Source organism: Elephas maximus, chromosome 18 (assembly GCF_024166365.1).
Source record: "Elephas maximus indicus isolate mEleMax1 chromosome 18, mEleMax1 primary haplotype, whole genome shotgun sequence".
Lineage (NCBI taxonomy): Eukaryota > Metazoa > Chordata > Mammalia > Proboscidea > Elephantidae > Elephas > Elephas maximus.
In genome coordinates, this window is record NC_064836.1 from 10,446,632 (window position 1) to 10,468,193 (window position 21,562).

General features: G+C 42.4%; 1 protein-coding gene across 2 annotated transcripts in view; it reads left to right on the forward strand.

The window, feature by feature from the left end:
• Positions 1 to 21,562, forward strand: part of IPO9 (importin 9) — a 63,465-nt gene that overhangs the window by 33,548 nt on the left and 8,355 nt on the right. For both annotated transcript variants that reach the window (XM_049858275.1, XM_049858274.1), the window contains 12 exons: positions 615 to 721; positions 1,097 to 1,236; positions 9,132 to 9,291; positions 12,978 to 13,204; positions 15,391 to 15,539; positions 15,991 to 16,119; positions 16,997 to 17,272; positions 17,555 to 17,721; positions 19,447 to 19,580; positions 20,228 to 20,350; positions 20,832 to 20,933; positions 21,150 to 21,226. In XM_049858275.1, the coding sequence (XP_049714232.1) occupies positions 615 to 721; positions 1,097 to 1,236; positions 9,132 to 9,291; positions 12,978 to 13,204; positions 15,391 to 15,539; positions 15,991 to 16,119; positions 16,997 to 17,272; positions 17,555 to 17,721; positions 19,447 to 19,580; positions 20,228 to 20,350; positions 20,832 to 20,933; positions 21,150 to 21,226 (1,791 nt within the window). The remainder of the gene's footprint in view (positions 1 to 614; positions 722 to 1,096; positions 1,237 to 9,131; positions 9,292 to 12,977; positions 13,205 to 15,390; positions 15,540 to 15,990; positions 16,120 to 16,996; positions 17,273 to 17,554; positions 17,722 to 19,446; positions 19,581 to 20,227; positions 20,351 to 20,831; positions 20,934 to 21,149; positions 21,227 to 21,562) is intronic.

Here is a 21,562-nt window from a genome sequence, read left to right on the forward strand (position 1 = left end):
CCTCTTCCAAGACAGATCCATTTGTTATCCTGGCAGTTCATGGTATATTCATTATTTTTCACCAAAGGCCATAATTCAAAGGCATCAATTATTCTTTGGTCTTCCTTATTCGTTTTCCAGCTTTCGCATGCATGTGAGGCAATTGAAAATACTATAGTTTGGGTCAAGTGCACCTTAGTCCTCTAAGTGACGTCTTTGCTTTTCAGCACTTTAAAGAGGTTTTACACAGCAGATTTGTCCAATGCAATGTGTCTTTTGATTTCTTGACTGCTTCTTCCATGGGTATTGATTGTGGATCCAAGTAAGATGAAATCCTCAGTGACTTCAATCTTCTAACCATTTATCGTGATGTTCCTTATTGGTCCAGTTAAGAGGATTTTTGGTTTTTTTAATATTGAGGTGTAATCCATACTGAAGGCTGTGCTCTTTGATTTTCATCAGTAAGTGCTTCAAGTCCTCTTCACTTCAATGGAGTCATCTAATCAGGGTTTAGCATGTGTATGTGAAAGGGTTTGAACTATTTAGTCAGCTAGCATCCTAACGAAAGCAGTTTCGATTAAAATAGGTTTAATCTGCACAAAATAGATTTATGAGCCCTCTTCTTCTCTTCCTAGGCTGTGGCCACAGATTTCCAGAACGAGAGTGCAGCAGCCCTGGCCGCTGCAGCCACTCGGCATTTACAAGAAGCCGAGCAAACCAAGAACAGTGGTGCTGAACACTGGTGAGGAGTGAGCAGCAGATGCTGAACTCAGGGGCGTTCTGGGCATCAGACCTGAGAACAAGTCCTGGCTTTGGATCGTCTCTTCTAAAGCAGTTCCTTTCCTGCCCTAAATGAAGTGCTTTAGATGCTTTTGTTTTGCCCTTTTTTAAAAAACCCTTGAAAGGAGTTGAACTTTTACTTTGTTTTTAATTAGAAAAAATCTGTTATTAGTAAATTTCACTCTGTTTTCAGCTGTAGGCTTATATTGGAAGGACAGATGAGTGGCCCTTGTGGGTTAGATTGTGCTGAAATGCCTTTTTCTGAACCTTACTTCCTCAAATATTTATCTTTTCGGTCATTAGTTTGTTTTACCAGCCTGTGGTATCCCTTTTATAGGTGGAAGATCCATGAGGCATGCATGCTGGCTCTAGGCTCAGTGAAGTCCATCATCACCGACAGTGTGAAAAATGGCAGGATTCACTTTGACATGCATGGGTTCCTGACCAATGTCATCCTTGCCGACCTCAACCTCTCAGGTATGTTTCAGTACAATGCCAGCATCCTGGAAGATCTTCAGGCTGTCATCAACTCAGTTTTGTTGTTCCCTTAGGGCAATAGCCAGACAGTCTTGAGTCCTTGGGGTGAAAATTCCTCTTTGCCGCCTAGAGCTGGAACTCTTTTGAACCTCTAAAACAGCGCCTAGACCATGACTCAGGTTTCACCTGCTAAGACTAATTGCCTAGCCGTTCATGTTTCCTCCCAAATCAGTGCTCCCATTCCAGGCCGTTTTTGGCATTTGAATGGAGTGTAAATCTGGAAGCTGCAACTTGAAAACTCTAGCTTGAGTTCTACTCTCGTTATCAAGTTCAGAATGCCCTCAAGCATTCTGTCAGGCTTATTCTTTCTGTATGTTTCCTGTCATTTTTCTCAAACTTTATTCTTGGTCTATATCCAGATAATTAAAATGTTCCATTTTCATGCCCCTGTTAGCTGCTTGTCTTTAAAAAAGTAGCCCTTTACTATTAGACTGATTTCTCCAACAATACACAGAAATAGCCAAGAATCAATGTTGTCTCTATGTCACATATTAGGCTACATTGCCTCTGCTCTTGCCATGCCTTATTCTCATCCTTAGAGTCAGACCCCTTATTCCAAAATGCTGCCTTTACTTCCTTTCTGGGTACTTAAATCGCAGGACATTTGGCGTCGTTGGCTCCATTCTCAATTCCTTCACTTGGCTGTCCTGGGAGTACCTTAAACCACTTGTTAACATTCTGCTCTGTGACTCTAAATACCCATTGCCGTCGAGTCAATTCCGACTCATACCCATCCTGTTGCCATCAAGTCGGTATCGACTCACAGCGACCCTATAGGACAGTGGAACTGCCCCGTAGGGTTTCCAAGGAATGCCTGGTGGCTTAGAACTGCCAAACTTTTGGTTAGCAGCCGAACTCTTAACTACTGCACCACCAGGGTTTCCTTGACTCTAATGTTACAGGACATGTCACTCCCACTTCCATTCTCTGAATCACAGAATTTAAATGGTTGAGCATCCAGAGCTCAGATCCATTGGGAATATCCTGTTTCATGCTGCAATTACCATATGCTACATTGTCTTGTAGTTGATGGATATGTTTTCTGTCTCCTACTAGAATGTAAGGTCTTTGAGAGTAGAGAGCATGTCTAATACAGCTTTGTATCCCCACAGTGCCTTGCACATAATAGGCATTCTGGAATTAAGTGTTGAGTTAAAGTGTTGGAGTTTCTCAGACCTTCAACATATTTCTTGTAGAGTTTGCCCTAGGAAAGAATCTTGAAAATTCATGGAGAGTTTAGAATATTTGATATTAAGACTGGAAAAGGCTCAATACATATCATTAGTTATCCTGCCTATGTTGTTGTTGTTAGGTGCCGTCAACTTGGTTCTGACTCATAGCAACCCTATGCACAACAGAACGAAACACTGCCCGGTCCTGAGCCATCCTTACAATCGTTGCTATGCTTGAGCTTGTTGTTGCAGCCACTGTGTCAATCCACCTCATTGAGGGTCTTCCTCTTTTGCGCTGACCCTGTACTCTGCCAAGCATGATGTCCTTCACCAGGGACTGATCCCCCCTGACAACATGTCCAAAGTATGTAAGACACAGTCTCTCGCCGTCCTTGCTTCTAAGGAGCATTCTGGCTGTACTTCTTCTAAGATTTGTTTGTTCTTTTGGCAGTCCATGGTATAGTCAATATTCTTCGCCAACACCATAATTCAAAGGCATCAGTTCTTGTTCGGTCTTCCTTATTCATTGTCCAGTTTTCACATGCCTATGATGCGATTGAAAATACCATGGCTTGGGTCAGGCGCACCTTAGTCTTCAAGGTGAAATCTTTGCTCTTCAACACTTTAAAGAGGTCCTTTGCAGCAGATTTACCCAATGCAATGCGTCTTTTGGTTTCTTGACTGCTGCTTCCATGGCTGTTGATTGTGGATCCAAGTAAAATGAAATTCTTGACAACTTCAATCTTTTCGCCATTTATCATGTTGCTCGTTGGTCCAGTTCTGAGGATTTTTATTTTCTTGATGTTGAGGCATAATCCATACTGAAGGCTGTGGTCTTTGATCTTCATTAGTAAGTGCTTCAAGTCCTCTTCACTTTCAGCAAGCAAGGTTGTGTCATCTGCATAACACAGGTTGTTAATAAGTCTTCCTCCAATCCTGATGCCCCGTTCTTCATTCATATAGTCCAGCTTCTCGTATTATCTGCTCAGCATACAGATTGAATAGGTATGGTGAAAGAATACAACCCTGACACACACCTTTCCTGACTTTAAACCAATCAGTATCCCCTTCTTCTGTCCGAACAACTGCCTCTTGATCTATGTAAAGGTTCCTCATGAGCACAATTAAGTGTTCTAGAATTCTCATTCTTCGCAGTGTTATCCATAATTTGTTATGATCCACACAGTCGAATGCCTTTGCATAGTCAATAAAACACACGTAAACATCCTTCTGGTATTTTCTGCTTTCAGCCAGGATCCATCTGACATCAGCAATGATATCCCTGGTTCCACATCCTCTTCTGAAACCGGCCTGAATTTCTGGCAGTTTCCTGTCGACATATTGCTGCAGCCGTTTTTGAATGATCTTCAGCAAAATTTTGCTTGCATGTGGTATTAATGATATTGTTCTATAATTTCCACATTTGGTTGGATCACTTTTCTTGGGAATAGGCATAAATATGGATCTCTTCCAGTCAGTTGGCCAAGTAGCTGTCTTCCATATTTCTTGGCATAGACAAGTGAGCACCTCCAGTGCTGCACCTGTTTGTTGAAACATCTCCATTGATATTCCATCAATTCCTGGAGCCTTGTTTTCACCAATGCCTTCAGAGCAGCTTGGACCTCTTCCTTCAGTACCATCGGTTCCTGATCATATGCCATCTCTTGCAATGGCTGAACATCGACTAATTCTTTTTGGTATAATGACTCTGTGTATTCCTTCCATCTTCTTTTGATGCTTCCTGCGTCATTTAATATTTTCCCCATGGAATCCTTCACGATTGCAACTCGAGGCTTGAATTTTTTCTTCAGTTCTTTCAGTTTGAGAAATGCCAAGCATGTTCTTCCCTTTTGGTTTTCCATCTCCAGCTCTTTGCACATGTCATTGTAATACTTTGTCTTCTCTAGAGGCCCTTTGAAATCTTCTGTTCAGTTCTTTTACTTCATCAATTCTTTCTTTTGCTGTAGCTGCTCGACATTCGAGAGCAAGTTTCAGAGTCTCTTCTGACATCCATCTTGGTCTTTTCTTTCTTTCCTGTCTTTTCAGTGACCTCTCGCTTTCTTCATGTATAGTGTCCTTGATGTCGTTCCACAACTCATCTGCTCTTCGGTCACTAGTGTTCAATGCATCAAATCCATTCTTGAGACGGTCTCTAAATTCAGGTGGGATATACTCAAGGTCATATTTTGGCTCTCATGGACTTGCTCTGATTTTCTTCAGTTTCAGCTTGAACTTGCATATGAGCAATTGATGGTCTGTTCCACAGTCGGCCCCTGGCCTTGTTCTGACTGATGATATTGAGCTTTTCCATCGTCTCTTTCCACAGATGTAGTCAGTTTGATTTCTGTGTATTCCATCTGGCGAGGTCCATGTGTATAGTTGCCATTTATGTTGGTGAAAGAAGGTATTTGCAACGAAGAAGCCGTTGGTCTTGCAAAATTCTATCATTCGATCTTTGGCATAGTTTCTTTCACCAAGGTCTGTCAGTTTGTCGTACTGTGGGGGCTTGTGTGTTGCAGTGAAGCTGGAAGCTATGCCACTGGTATTCAGATACCAGCAGGGTCACCCGTGGAGGACAGGTTTCAGCTGAGCTTCCAGACTAAGACGGACTAGAAAGAAGGACACAGCAGTCTGCTTCTGAAAAGCATTAGCAAGGAATAGCAGTGGAACATTGTCTGATGTAGTGCTGGAAGATGAGCCCCCCCGGGTTGGAAGGTACTCAAAAGACGACTGGAGAAGAGCTGCCTCCTCAAAGTAGAGTCGACCTTAATGACGTGGATGGAGTAAAGCTTTCGGGACCTTCATTTGCTGATGTGGCACGACTCAAAATGAGAAGAAACAGCTGCAAGCATCCATTAATGATCGGAACCTGGAATGTACGAAGTACGAATCTAGGAAAATTGGATATCGTCAAAAATGACATGGAACACATAAACATCAACATCCTAGGCATTAGTGAGCTGAAATGGACTGGTATTGGCCATTTTGAATTGGACAGACCTACACGCTGGGAACGACAGCTCAAAGAGGAATGGTGTTGCATTCATCGTCAAAAAGAAAGTTTCAAGATCTATCCTGAAGTACGATGCTGTCAGTGATAGGATAATATCCATACACCTACAAGGAGGACCAGCTAATATGACTATTATTCAAATTTACGCACCAACCACTAGGGCCAAAGATGAAGAAATAGAGGATTTTTATCAGCTGCCGCGGTCTGAAATTGATCGAACATGCAGTCAAGATACATTGATAATTACTGGCGATTGGAACGCAAAAGTTGGAAACAAGAAGGATTGGTAGTTGGAAAATATGGCCTTGGTGATCCTCTCTATAGAATAGCTATAAGCTAAAGACTTCAGAATTAGCTTTTCTACTCCAGCCATTCTCAAACCATTTGATCTCAGGACCTCTTTATACTCCTAAAATTTATCAAGGACTCCAAAGAGATTTCTTTATGTGGGTTAAATGTATCAGTATTTAACATATTAAAAATTAAAACTGAAAAGTTTTAAAACACCAGAAATATAAACACACTAATTGAGATAGTGAATGGATGTAGCGCTGGAGGTGCTCACTTGTCTATGCCAAGAAATTTGGAGGATAGCTGCCTGGGCAACCAGCTGGAAGAGCTCCATATTTGTGCCCATTGCAAAGGTGATCCAAGAGAATGCAGAATTCTTCAACAGTGTCGTCACATATAAGTCAAATTATGCTGAAAATCATTCAGAAGGGGCTGCAGCAGTACATCAACAGAGAACTGCCAGAAATTCAGGCTGGATTCAGAAGAGGACATGGAACGAGGGACATCATTGCTGTTGTCAAATGGATCCTGCCCGAAAGCAGAGAATACCAGAAAGATGTTTACCTGCATTTTATTGACTATGCTAAGGCATTCAACTATGCAGATCATAACAAATTATGGATAACATTACGACGAATGGCATCTTAGTCATTTAGTGCTGCTATAACAGAAATACCACAAGTGGATGGCTTTAACAAAGAGAAGTTTATTTCTTCACAGTAAAGTCAGCCCTCTCATCAGTCTTCCCCAAGATTAGGAGCATCTCTGCGTAGGGACCCTGAGTCCAAAGGACACTATCAGCTACCTGCACTGCTTTCTTGGTGGTATGAGGTCCTTCGTCTCTCTGCTGGCTTCTCTCTTTTCTATTTCAAGAGATTGCCTCAGGACACAATCCAATCTTGTAATTGAATCCTGCCTCACTAACACAACTGCTGCTCATCTCCCACATTAACATCATAGAGGCAGGATTTACAACATAAAGGAAGATCACAGGATACCAGGAATCATGGCCCAGCTAAATTGATACACACATTTTGCGGGGAACATGATCTAATCCGTGACACATGGGAACCCCAGAACACTTTGTTGTGCTTATGCAGAACCTGTACATAGACCAAGAGGCAGTGAGTGGTTAGAACAGAACAAGGGGATGCTGCATGGATTAAAGTCAGGAAAGGCGTGCGTTAAGGTTGTATCCTTTCACCGTACCTATTCAGTCTGTATACTGAGCATATGATCTGAGAGGCTGAAGTATATGAAGAAGAATGAGGCACCAGGATTGGAAGAATGCTCATTAACAACCTACGATATACAGGTGACACACCTTCCTTGCTAAAAGTGAAGAGGACTTGACGCACTTAGTGATGAAGATCAAGGACTACAGCCTTCAGTATGGGTTTATGTCGTACCCCAACATAAAGAAACAAAAATCCTCTACCTGGACCATTAAGCAACATCATGCTAAATGGAGAAAAATTGAAGTTGTCAGGGATTTCATTTTACGTGAATCCACCATCAATCCCCATGGAAACAGCAGTCAAGAAATCAAATGACGTATTGCATTGGGCAAAGATGTCTCTTGAGGACTAATTGTGTGGCTGACCCAAGCCATGGTATTTTCAATCGCCTTATATGCATACGAAAGCTGGACAATGAACAAGGTAGAACGAAGAAGAATTTACACCTTTGAGTTATGGTGTTGGCAAAGAATGTTGAATATACCATGGACTGCCAGAAGAATGCACGAATTTGTTTTGGAAAAAGTACAGCCAGAATGCTCCCTGGAAGCATGGATTGGGAGACTTTGCCTCACATACTTTGGACACGTTACCAGGAGGGACCAGTCCGTGGAGAAGGACATCATGCTTGGTAAAGTAGAGGATCAGCAAAAAAGAGGAAGAACCGCAAGGAGATGAGTTCATACAGTGGGCTCAAGCGTAACCACAATTGTGAGGATGGCGCAGGTCCAGGCAGTGTTTTGTTTTGTTGTGTGTAGGGTGGCTGTGAGTAGGAACTGACTTGACAGCACCTAACGCCAACACAAGTACACAATGCATTAGCTGTCAGAGCCGTGATGTTGCACATCATGTAATCTCTGGAAAACTGCTGAACATTCAGGAAAGAATGAGAGGGAAAAGACAGATAATATCTCTATTATCACGAAAGTAGTTCTAACTTTGGAGACCATACAGGAATCCCTGAACCATACTTTGAGAACCGCTACTCTGTATTATATAAATGATTATCTAATTATTTGAGTTACACAGTCAGGTTCCATTCAATAGTTCCCATCAAGTAAATGTTTATTGTACAGGGAAGTTAGGCCCTATGGCAGGATGAATAAGTGTCATCTTGTCCTCAAGCAGCTTATAGTAGGTGGAGGATAGTAATCCTTACACTGGTCACTAGAACATCAACAAAATAGATAATTTGTAAGAAAGCTAAGGACGGGATTATGGTAGCACAGACATCCCCCCAAAAAACCAAACCCATTGCCGTTGAGTCAGTTCCGACTCATAGCAACCCTGTAGGACAGAGTAGAGCTGCCCCATAAGGTTTCCAAGGCTGTAATCTTTACAGAAGCCGACGGCCACAGCTTTCTCCTCGGGAGTAGCTGGTGGGTTCCAACCGCCGACCTTTGGGTTAGCAGCTGAGCGTTTAGCCACTGCATCACCAGGGCTCCTAGCACAGGGACAGTTAAAGATGTCTCAGCCTGAGAGACCAGTTAGGCAATGCAAGCAGAGGCCAGTGTGCTGGCCTGTAGTATAAACAAAGCACAGAGATGGCATAGTAAGATATGAGCTGCTGGGAAGGGGCATGCACTTGAGTTTAGGAGGTGTAAAGGGAAATCATAGGTAATGCTAGAGAGACTGAATGTCATGCTAAGGTGGTCTTTATGTTGTGGATTAAGAAATTCATTGACATTTTAAATAGAAGAATGAGTGATAGAAACTATAATTTATAATGTTCTAAAAATGAAAAAAAAAAAAATTTTTTTTTTTTTTTAATAATGGTCCAAGAATAGAAAGAAACTGGCAGTTGAGAGGGTACTTAGAAGACTAGCTAGTAGTGCAGGTAAAGAATAATGTGAGTTGAGGGTAGGATGGGAAGTCCTTTTAATGTAAGAGTATCTAAGACCTACTTTGCCAGTAGTGAAAAGTGAAACTGGGGGATTGATTCTGTACCATAGGTCATGTATTTGCTTTTGTCATAGAAGATCTCTGCCTTTTCTATCAAATTATATGTATTATGTAGTATCCAATTACTTGAGTCAAGTTGACAAAGGGAGGTAGGATGGAAGAAGGGCAAGGAACAGGAGTTTTGATCATCCAACCTCTAATTGTATCTCTTTCTCCCAGTGTCTCCTTTCCTCTTGGGCCGGGCACTATGGGCTGCCAGTCGGTTCACTGTTGCTATGTCCCCTGAACTGATCCAGCAGTTCCTACAGGCAACAGTTCGTGGTCTTCATGAGACACAACCCCCATCAGTTCGAATTTCTGCTGTAAGAGCTATCTGGGGGTAAGTATACCAAAAACACAGGGCTGAGAGTGATGAAAGCTGTTAGGAGAAATTTTTTCGGGATAGGTATCCCAAACTAGAATTACTTAATGAAGTGTGTTGCCTAGAAGTTTCTGGTGAAGATCCCCTTCAGAACAGATGTTGGAAGGACAGGAAAGAAACCAAACCAGAGACATGGCTTCTTTTATGAGACCAAAGGATGTCCTGCTCCCTTATGCTCCTTGTTCCCTTGAAATTCAGCCCAGCTCTGGAATCATCTAGGCCAACTCCTTTTCTTATAAAGGTGAAGAGCCTGAGGCTCCAAGAGATAAATAACTTACAAAGCATTGCACAATTGATGAATGACAGAAGCAGGATTAGATTCCATATCATTTTATTGATTGCCTCTGTATTAGAAACCAAATTGGGGTTGCTGTGGCCTAGAAACATTTCTTTTTTTTTTTTACCTCTTTTCCACAGCCAGTGTACTATGACTCAACTAATCACTTATTTATTTTCCTACCTGTACCAGAGGGAGTATTGTTGTTTTAAGGAATATTGTCAGGTCAAAACTTAAGAATCTTAATTGAATCCTAAAAACTACCAACACAGAATTTATCTTCCACTTGGCCTATGCCATCTTCTTACTTTTAAGGCAGGGATTGAGATGTCGCATGTTATCATATATGCCTTTAGAAAGCACTGAGGAGCTGCCTGTTCTGTCTGCGTTCGTGATGACATGCGTCGTGTTATGACTATGAACAGAGGTCCATCTTTTTCTGCTGCACTCTAGGGAAAGCACACCTCTGCCTCTAAAATAATTAGTGTCATCTAGTTAAGAGATAGACTAAGAATGGCTTTTCAGAAAGCTCTGAGGCCACTCTGTTGGCAGTAGGTCAGAAGTTGCTGCTTGTGTAGCTTCTAGCCTAATTAGTACATCTGTATGTATTAATTATTTCTTGAAGCGTAAAAAAAAAAGTCCTTTTTAACAAGTGTCAGTATAAGACTAAAAGCATTTGCCAACTAAGTAAGGACAAAACTATTCAAACTTATGTGTATCTTATTTGAAAATGCACATTAATGGATTAAAGATGATACCAGGATCATAAATTAAAAAAACAGATTATGAATGTATGATAAAGATTTGTCTACCCTGTGTTTCAATTTTGCAGAACTGTTCAAAGTCACAGGAGGAGTCTGTATGAATGTGAAAGAGCTTTAGGTGAAATAAGTCCACGACTGTGTTTTAGATAGTCAGCAGTACCTGTCAAGCATACATCGTTTCCACTGATTTTCTCTGGGAGATGAGAGTACAAAAAAACTTTCACGTATTTTATGTATTTAAGATGGGGGTAGGAGCTTGTTTTTGCAAGCTTATATAACTTTTATAATGAGAAAAAAGATACACTTGAAGAAAATTTTTTAAAAATAAGTATGTTCAGGTGTCGTGACGAAATGGGCAGTGGTTTTCTGAAAGCTTTCACAGATCTCTCTGGAAAGTTACAGGTGTGCACGCCAGAGAAATGGACACACATGCATGCTTACAGAATTTATATTCACTGTCAGAGATGTTATGGATCCCTTGAAACCTGTCTGTGGACCCCAGGTCAAGAAGTATCTTGTGAGGAGATCCTAGCTATTCTTTTCTTCACAGCCAAGAATCTCCAATAGATCATTTCCCTATTCAGTTTCCCAGCTAACTGCAATGTGGCTTATGTCCTTGTCACATCATCACCAAAACTGTTCTAACTTCACTATCAACATTTTAATGGCTATCATATCACACTTGCTTTTCTTTCTTCTTTTGCCTCAGTTTTAATTTATCCTTCCATGTCATATTTTATATATCATTACAAATATGCCTTAAGTCTTTTCTGAAACAATTGACAAACAATTATACTTGGATCACATTTCTCAAAGTATTGTATTTATGCCAATCTTTCTCCCAAGCTCTAAATTAATAAATCCAACTGCTAACTATCCACCATGATGAATGTCTTATAAATACCTGAAAGTCGGTGTATCTTCTACTGGCTTACGACCACTCCAAAGCAGCCCTACCTGTATTTGCTGTATCAGTCAAGGTAGAGATCTTGTACCTTTACATCTTATACTTAAATTTAGAAATCTTGTATTCGCCATTTTAATAAAGATGGAGATCCCAGGCCCCTTCGTACTGTGTGTCCCACTGCTACTGCCCTAGCTTGTATTCTCAGTTTCTCTTGCCTGAATTACTTGGTAGCTTCTTAAATTGATGTCTCTTTAATTGTTCTCCAGCCTCGCACTTCTGCAATCTGTATTATTTTAGCTGTCAAACTGATCTTTCTAAAATAGAAAACTAATGTTGCTCCTATAGTTAAACCCCTTTGTGGCTCCCAGTTGTGCTCTTCAAACTCTGAGATACGGGCACACTAGAAGAAAGTCATAATGTGCCAGAGATTCGCGAAGCCACAGAATAAATATATAACATCATCTTGGGGTGTCAGTTTTCCCTGAAGACTTTGGGTTAGAGTAAGGAGGAATTTAGGTGTGAAAAATACTGGCTTCCAAAATAAAGTCCAAACTCTCTTAGCGTGGCATAAAAAATCCAGTATGATCTGGCCAGATGGTACAATCTGTGTGATCCCTACCAGAATGTACAGTTTCAGATTCATTGGAGGGCAGGAGTAGCTATAAGCCCTTAAAACAGAAGAGGCTGGGTTCGGTAGGGCACAGTTGAGTACTGGTAGAGAGATGAATACAAAACCTACTCTAAAGAATTGAGAGCTGACCAAGGCCAGATACCAGATCAGCTCTTTTGGAGAAATTAGATCAGAGCAGGGTGGTGTTGAAAATCAAGACATGGATCAAAAACTAAAAAAAAAAAATGTGAACAAATCTTAGATCAAAGCCCACAGTTTCACCAGTCATTGTGGACCTTTGAACACAACAGCTGACAAAAATTACACGATTGCAGAATACTTAAGAAAAGACATTTCTTGAGTAAATACTGAGGACCTTGCTTCTGTGCTAGTTCTTTTCACATACAGAAACAATGTTTTTATTGATTTTTAACTTACCATTGCCACTCTGAAAATAAAAGCAAAAACTTTGACAGTATATTTTTGTTAATGGTTGTGTCCCATTGAGTATGGTAAGCACTCAATAAACATTTGTAGATTAAAAGGTGAATAAGGTAGGACTATGGATATCGAACCTTAAACCCTACAAATAATACACCATTTTTTTTAAGTCTGCATAGAATGTTTATGTAAATTGATCCCGTTTCAGGATGCCAAAAAATCAAGAAAACACAGGTTTTTTTATAACATGGAAGTTAGAGTCCCCTATTAAATAACAACTGTGGAAATATATTTGGAATATGACTAAAACAGTAGTTTGAGGAATCATAAAAGCACTTAACTTATATCTTAATAATTTAGGTACAGTGACGTGATAGGGATTTGCTTCAAAGCAGAGCAGGAGGGAGATGAAAGAAACTTTAAAGGAAATAGCAAAGATCAAAACAGGAATAAATTTAAAAACAGAAATGGTGGTGTTGATATATTTATATACTATACTACAGAAAGATATACAAACATATCTAGCTGTAGAAGTAGCTTTAGAAAACTACACATATAAATGCTGCGGCATGTAAGATTGATTGAAAGAACCAGGAATTGAGGGATCTACTTGTGAGTAATTCTTGCTTATCTGTCTCTCTCTAGTTATTGTGACCAACTGAAAGTCTCAGAGAGTACCCACGTGCTTCAGCCCTTCCTCCCCAGCATCCTTGATGGCTTAATCCACCTAGCAGCCCAGTTCAGCTCAGAGGTCCTCAACCTGGTGATGGAGACCCTGTGCATTGTTTGCACGGTAGACCCAGAGTTCACAGCAAGCATGGAAAACAAAATCTGCCCCTTCACTATCGCCATTTTCCTAAAGTACAGTAATGGTATGCCACAGGGAGATTGTGTTGATGAGGGCACCAAAGAAAAAGGTGGTGGCTGGTGAATGCAGGTCAAGGTTTCCCTACATCTGATGGTCTTAAACATCATAAGCAAAGAATATGGCTTTTAATTAGCAAAGAGTTGAGTTGTGCTGTAGATGAGCAGCACTAAAAAGTAGGATACCTATTCCTGTAACACTTATTCTCTGATAAGAACGAGAAAAGAAAGATAATGAATAAAGGGCTAACAGGTGAGAGGTATAATTCAGAACTTTGATGGTGGAGTAGAAAATGGAGCAACTAAATCAGAAGCTTCCTTAAAAGATTAAGCCTAGAACTGTAATTTAAGGAGCCCTGGTGGTGGAGTGGTTCAAGTGTCCAGCTACTAACTGAAAGGTTGGCGATTCAAATTCGCCAGCCCCTAAGTGGGAGAGAAGACCTGGCGAACTGTTCCCCTAAAGATTACAGCCTAGGAAACCTTATGAGGCTGTTCTACTCTGTCCTATAGGGACACTATGAGTTGGAATTGACTCTACGGCACACAACATCAGAACTGTAATTTAGAAAAAGAGATACTAAAGAAAGATATGTGCAAAGGTTTGTGAACATCAAATGTTGATTATAACTGTTTGCTCAGCTGATAACTATAAAAGTAGTAAAAATTTAGAAATAATAGAGATTAGTTAATTATATCCATGAAATTTTATGCAGTTATGCATTTTATAAAAAATCTGTTGCCACGGGTCATCACCATTACCCTCCTCAGCCTTAACCTAAAGCTGGACTTAAAAAAAAATCAAAAAAACACTCATTGCCATCTAGTCGATTCCGACTTATAGCGACCTGCAGGACAGAGTTGGAGTGCCCCATAGGGTTTCCAAGGAGCACCTGGTGGATTCGAACTGCCAGCCTTTTGGTTAGCAGCCAAACTCTTAACCACTATGCCACACAGCCATTAAAAATCAAGGTTTTGAAGAATAGTTAAAGCTGTGGGAAAGTGCTGACATTCCAATTAAGTGAAAAGGCAGTTTTCCATAAACTGCATAGAACGTGACCACGAGTTTTTGTTTTTGTTTTAGAAAAGGGATATGTGTGCAGATATGCATGTAGAAAAAAATACCAGAAGAATGTACATCAAAATGTTAAGGATGGTTATCTCTAGGTGGTAGGATTACAAGTGTTTTATTGTTGTTGTTGTTGGTTTGTTTGTTTGTTTGTTTTCCTTTAATGCTTTTCTTCATTTTAAGTTTTTCTATAGTGAGTATATATTACCAATTGCTTATTATTAGAAAAAATATTAAGGTGGTTTGTTTTTAAAAAAGGAACTTTATAATATTAAAGCTCAGAAATGTATAAGGGGAAGGGATTGTTTATATAACATTGTAAACATGTTATTTGGTTTGCTTTTTCATTTAAAAATACGTGTTGGAGAGCTTTCCACATCACACTTGTAGACATGCCTCTTTTTTGAACCATCACATAATCCATAATATGGCAATATTGTAATTTATTTACCCATTCTGTTGATGGACATCTAGATGGGTCCCAATTTTTTTTATTACCAACAGTACTGCAGTTATACATCGTAGTGCATGCTGCGTATATTCTTGCAGGCTAGATAGAGGAAGATGTTTTTCTTGTATGTAAGTAAAGTAGGTCAAGCTAATGTCCCATTCCTTCAAAAAACTCTGCTTTCCATTTGCTGTGAAATGGCTTTGGGAGTTCTTTGTGTCTGTCGTGGCCACTCCCTAGAAGACATGTATGGCTCTTCTTCAAAATATGAAAATCTGGGGTGAAATGTAATGTTTTGGCACAGTGTTTGAAACTCTCATATCTTCTTAACAAAGCATCAGTGGAGCTTTATTTTTTACCATTTGGTTTCATTATCAATCTAGGTTTCACAACAGTAAAGACCTTACAGATTCGCCCCAGAAAAAAGCCAAGTTTTGTTTTATGAGTAGCTAGTCCCTGCCTTTGTGAATCCATGCATACTGTGTCTCTTGGAGATTTACCATCTCTCCTGCTCTTTCAGGTTACTCAGGTGGCCTCAGTAGACCCCAGGGATGTGTGATATGTAACCACAGCAGAAGGTGTTGCCTTAGGGTAGGGCCAGACAACAGGCATCATTAAGCCAGAAGCAGATGCAGGCCGTCGAACGGTGGGGGGACTCCATGTTGCCTTGTCTCCTTCAGATCCCGTCGTCGCCTCACTGGCTCAGGACATCTTCAAGGAGCTGTCCCAGATTGAAGCCTGTCAGGGCCCAATGCAGATGAGGCTGATTCCCACGCTGGTCAGCATAATGCAGGCCCCAGCAGACAAGATCCCTGCAGGGCTCTGTGCAGTGAGTGGCCACAAGGACTCTGTGTGTGAAGGGGGGTAGGACGGGGCTCAGACAGTCAATTTGCAAATCCCACCTATCTGATGGGAAACCAACAGCTTTGGAGATTCATAGAGTGATTTTACTGGACTGCTGTGCCCACAAAGACAGAGAGTGGTGCTCTGAGGCTGTAAGAAAATGGGTGTTCTTACTGCAGAGGTGCCCTCAGTGACTGACACAGAGTGCCACCGTCATATAGCACCACTAAATATGTCACCTTGCCATCCAATCCGCCTGGCAAGACACCACCCACTCCGGTGGCCGGTTACTATCCAATTCATTTTCTTTCAGAAGCTCGCCTTTTATTAGTGAACTTTCTCTGGATTGCTATGTTGTATTCACCCAATAAGAATCTGGGTTGTTGAACACCCCCTGCCCCCCAGAGTGCATTCTGATTCTTTCCTTTCTCCTTCAGACAGCCATTGATATCCTGACGACAGTAGTACGGAATACAAAGCCTCCGCTTTCCCAGCTCCTCATCTGCCAAGCTTTCCCTGCTGTGGCACAGTGCACCCTTCACACAGATGACAATGCCACCATGCAGGTATCTGAGCCATGATGACTTGAAAAGGGAAGCTAGCTCCCCAGCCCATGGGCTTATAGTAGGCCAAGAAGTCTCACAAGGTTTCACGCTTTTGAGAGATAAGTCTCTCGAATCCACGTTAACCCTGAGTACCCAGGAAGGGTTGAGGCTGCAAGAGCCAAGCATTCAGTGGTTTTGGGTGTGTTATAATCTTGAAGACTGTGGACACGGGGCTTCCTGCCCATCTGTATCTGGGTACTGCTACTGTGGAAGAGATTACAGACATCTAGACTTAACAGCCATAACAAAGTCTTTCCTGAATATCCCTTCTCTTAGTAAAGCTAGCACAGTGAGAGGCCTCTGGAGAGGGGAGAGATGCCTGAATATTTTACCAATTTATTTCTGTTTCTTGGGTGAGTTGGTTACTTTTTCAGGTCTTTACTACTGTAATTGATTGTAAAGACTGTGGAAACTTGCCAGTGGATACTGATCACTTTGGAAATCGCTAGGCAGAAGGTGGTTTATGTAAGGTCTGTCTTTATTCCCATAAAGACTTGTATCACTCCCAATTATTGCTACATCTTAGACATGTTTTTCCTGTACCAAATATAGATCTTTATGGTTAAGACCATAAAGTTTGTTTGGCCATTGTCCCTTGTGATAAGGAGTATGCATTTTTGAGGTAGCTGATTGGGTATAGGGGGATTGAATAATGCATGCCTCTATCTGTGGACAGTAAATTCCTGACTTCAGTGGTATGAGCCTCCTACAGACGCCATGGGCCCACTGCTCTTAAGAGGCATAGACCTCTAAGAATAGCATTTGCCCTTACGGACTGGGGCTCTTCTGGCATCAGTCTCCCAGCTGCTAATCTTGCTTGCCACCCCTGTCACTCCAGAATGGTGGAGAGTGCCTGCGGGCCTATGTGTCAGTGACGCTGGAGCAGGTGGCCCAATGGCATGATGAGCAGGGCCACAACGGGCTGTGGTATGTAATGCAAGTAGTGAGCCAGCTCCTGGACCCCCGCACTTCAGAGTTCACCGCAGCCTTTGTGGGCCGCCTTGTCTCCACCCTCATCTCCAAGGCAGGGCGGGAGCTGGGGGAGAATCTGGACCAGATTCTTCGTGCCATCCTCAGCAAGATGCAGCAGGCAGAGACGCTCAGTGTCATGCAGGTGAGTGGTCGGTGGGGAGCTGGGTTTCCCACCCTCCATGTGATAGAAATGGGAGTCAGTATATTGGTCCTGAGTTGTTTTTCCCTCTCTCACTGTTCTCGTAAAACTGGGTCTGTTCTGGCCCGAGAAACGTTGACAAGAAAATCTCCATGTTTTCCTGCCCTATGGATGGCACCCTCCATGCATAGACTGTTAGCAAGCTGACTGGCCCCACTCCGTCTCATCTCCTACCTCCCTGAAATCGGTTTCCCTGAAGTAGATGTCCTTTTTATTATCTCCTAGTCTCTGATCATGGTGTTCGCTCATCTGGTGCACACTCAGCTGGAGCCTCTCTTGGAGTTCCTGTGCAGCCTCCCAGGCCCTACTGGCAAACCTGCCCTGGAGTTCGTGATGGCCGAGTGGACGAGCCGACAGCATCTCTTCTATGGGCAATATGAAGGCAAAGTCAGGTGGGGCTTCATCTTTCTTCAGGCATTCTATCCCTACTTCCTTTTTTTTTCCTTTCCTCTGACTTTCTGTATTGATTTTTGTTTGCCATATCAAACTGCCCCTGTATTCCCTCTCTTTCTTTATTGCTTGCCTGTGTTTTTGAGTGAGTGCCATCTTGAAATCCCCAGTAAACAGTCAGTACAGATAGACTGTGTATTTCTGATTTCTGCTGAACTGAGAATCTCTTCTGCCACAAACTTCACCCAGCCAAGTACTGCTGGTGGCTTATTGTCCTTTATAAACCCAAGCCTTTATCCCTTGCTTTCTGCTTTCTCTCCTGAACCTTTATCCCACGGTTCTCAATCATCCCATTACACCTTCCACTGTGGACATCATACCTTTGGTCAAGAAAAACAGTTCTAATGTTTCCATCACTATGGACGAAAATTCACTCCTTCCCAGAGAGTGGTAGAAGAATTGGCATTCACTCAGGGTAGTGGTTAGACAACTTGACTGATGAACTGACATCACTAAGTCATCCACTAGAAAAAAAGGCAAAGTGGCAAACACGGTGTTCCATATGATTTTACAACAACAGCGCCGCCCGGCCCCCACCAAAAAAGGGCTGATTTGTTGACTCTGCTTAGGCACTAAACACCTCATGGTATTAGATCTCCTGGTTCAAAGGTTTAGGGTTATAGCTTTGTGGGTCTATCCAGTCAATTGGCCTAATGTTTTTAGAGTTTCTGTTCTACCTCCTAATTTGGTGAGTAGCACTTGGGGTCTTCAAAGTTTGTGAGTAGCCACCGAACATACAACAGTTAGTCTCTATTCATGTGGAGCAGTAGAGGAAGGACACCCAGGAATCGGAGAAGGAACTGGACTGCAGGTCTAATTGCCTTCGTGAACTACTGCCTCTTTTGCCATGAGACCAGAAGAACTGGATGGTACCCAGCTACCACTACTGAATGTTTTCATCAAGGAGCCAATAGATGGATTCTGATAAAAAGAAGGAAAAGTGTGGAACAGAATATCACATTCTTACGGAAATTAGACTTACTGGATCCATGGAGACTCGGGAACCCCCAAGTCTGTTGTTCTGAAATAATTCTTTAATCCTTGAATTGAAACGGTCCCATGAGTCATCTTTAAACTAAACAAGTGTTTAGTTCATTTAATAAAGAACATTGACCCTGAGCATTGTGCTCTTTTAAATAATTAACTATATGAGATCAAATTGGCAACAGTAACTCTCATACACACATGAGAACTTTAAGGGGCATGGTGAGTAAAACGTCATGGTGATGAAACAGAAGCGTAGAGATAATAGGATGACACAATGTGGAGAATGTAACCAGTGGCATCAATCTGTATGTATAGCAGTTGTTGAATGTTGTGAATATTTTCACCCCGCCCCCCGCCCCCCCCCCCCCCGCCCCCCAAAAGAACCTTCTAATCATGTTAAAATGCAGTCTCACTGGCCCGGGAATTGTTCTAACAGAGAATTGGCATGTGTTCTATCATCAACTACGTATCCTTATAGAATTTAACTCTTAAAAAAAGAAGAACAGTTCTCATTAGACCATCCTCATGAACTCTGAATCTCACTTTCAACCGAACTCTCTTAATTGGCTGTGGACAGAATTTTCACCGTCAAAGTGACAGTCTTAGGCCATAATTACTCATCCCCTTGGAGTGAACTTTACACAGTAACTGACTGACTCTGTTTGGCTCTTCCTTGCCAGCTCTGTGGCTCTGTGTAAACTGCTCCAGCATGGGATCAATGCAGATGACAAGCGGCTGCAGGATATCCGCGTCAAGGGTGAAGAGATCTACAGTGTGGATGAGGGCATCCGCACGCGCTCCAAGTCAGCCAAAAGTGGGTGATGCTGCCCTCTTTAGCCTCCTCCTAGGGGCTGAGGACAGCTGGGGTGGAAGGCAGAGATGTACCACAATCTGCTGCGGTTTTTTTGTTTTTTAAACATAATTGTTACTGATGGGTTTGATGAAGAAGCAGCAAACTGTAGGTAAACAATAGATCAGAACATATGGTTCCTTCCTGTTGTTGAAAATTGACAAAAATAGCCTTGGGTACCAAGAATACCCAGCTTACGGTTTCATTCTAGGGCTTTGGTGCACCTTTTGGCCTCGCTGTTACCGGTCCTCCTTGGCCTGGGGCTCCGATGGTTTATAGGTAGTGTGGAGCTGCTCTGTTTAACTCGGGGTTTATGATCATTTGGAGCTATTGTGCTCTGTACAGTTACTTGATTTCAGAGCTTTATTACTGGTGAGGACCTATCTCCTTTAATTCCTGAACTCTCTTCTCTCACCTAACTGCTACTGTCGAAGCACCAAATGAAGTTACTTAACTTTAAAGCGTTCTTTGATGGCCAGATATATATGGGATGGTGGGAAACCTGAGGGATGGTGGGCCGGATCTGAAGCATGGCACCGTAGAGTGGGGCTGGGGGCATTGCCGGAAGTGGGCCCGCCTGCAGGCTTGAAGCCTTTTTCCTTCCTCCCCAGACCCTGAACGCTGGACAAACATTCCTTTGCTGGTTAAGATCCTGAAGTTGATCATCAACGAGCTCTCCAACGTCATGGAGGCCAATGCCGCACGCCAGGCCGCTCCTGCAGAATGGAATCAAGGTGCACCAGGGCCCTTACTCTCAGGAGGCTCAACCTGGCAGATCAAGTTGAAAGAGTTCAGATTATCAGTTTGGTTTCTTGAGTCATTTACTTAAAAAAAGAAAAGAAAGTTTACTGAATGTCCACTCTGTGACTGGCACTGTGCTAGCCACTAGGAATGTAAAGAGTTGCTTCTCAGGTCTACCTTATAAAATCACACAGAGGCTGGGGTAGGAGGCAGCAAGGAGGCAAGTTGCTGTAGCCCTTCTTTGATTTGGTGCTTCTCAAGAGCTTCTCAACCGTTTATCTCCAGTGACCTTCCCAGAATACTCTGGGTTCTTCCATTCAGCTTATTGGGAGGGTTTAGCCATTCCTGATTCTCTCCCACTGAAGACAACAGGCCACATTACAGGAACCCTTAGGGCACTTCTGTTCTGGCCTGTTTGGATTTGGGGAGGGAAAAGGCATGAGTATGCTCCAGCTGCTTTTCATTTTCAAGTAGATGATTCCAATGATATGTGGGAGGACCAGGAGGAGGAGGAAGAGGAGGAAGATGGTTTAGCTGGCCAGCTCTTATCTGACATTCTTGCTTCAAGTAAATATGGTAAGCAGTTAAGAGAAGAGGGCAGCCGTGGAAAATACCTTTTCTTTGCACATGGGTGCTGAGAATGGGGTACCAGAGGAAGGGGGGAGTGGTGGGCCCATAAGGCACATTCCTTGGGCTTTTGCCCCTTCTGCCTCAGCTGTGGTGGTACCTCACCACCTGGGGCCTGACCAGGGGCTCTACCCTGACCCTCACTGTGTTGGCTGTGTCTGACAGAGGAGGATTACTACGAGGATGATGAGGAAGATGACCCTGATGCGCTGAAGGATCCTCTCTACCAGATTGATCTGCAGGTGAGGGTGTCCAGAGAAGATGTCTTCCAAGTGACAATGTCTCAAGCCACAGAAGCAGGAATACGGAATTTTGTGGGATCAAACCCATTAATAGCTCTTCATGGGGGCCTCAGGAGAGCGTTGCTGTCTCGCGGAGTGGTCAACAGCTTTGGGTGGGCTGGGACTTCACACCTTAGTGTCTTACTCCAGTGCTATAATCCAGCTTCTCGAGGCTATGTTGTGAAAGTCCTCAGGGTAGGGATGACATATCCTTTGAAAAACTTGTCTCTTTCCTTATGGAATTTAGTCTCTGGAGTCCAGATGTAGAAACCCATCTCTCAGGGAGCTGGGATTGGT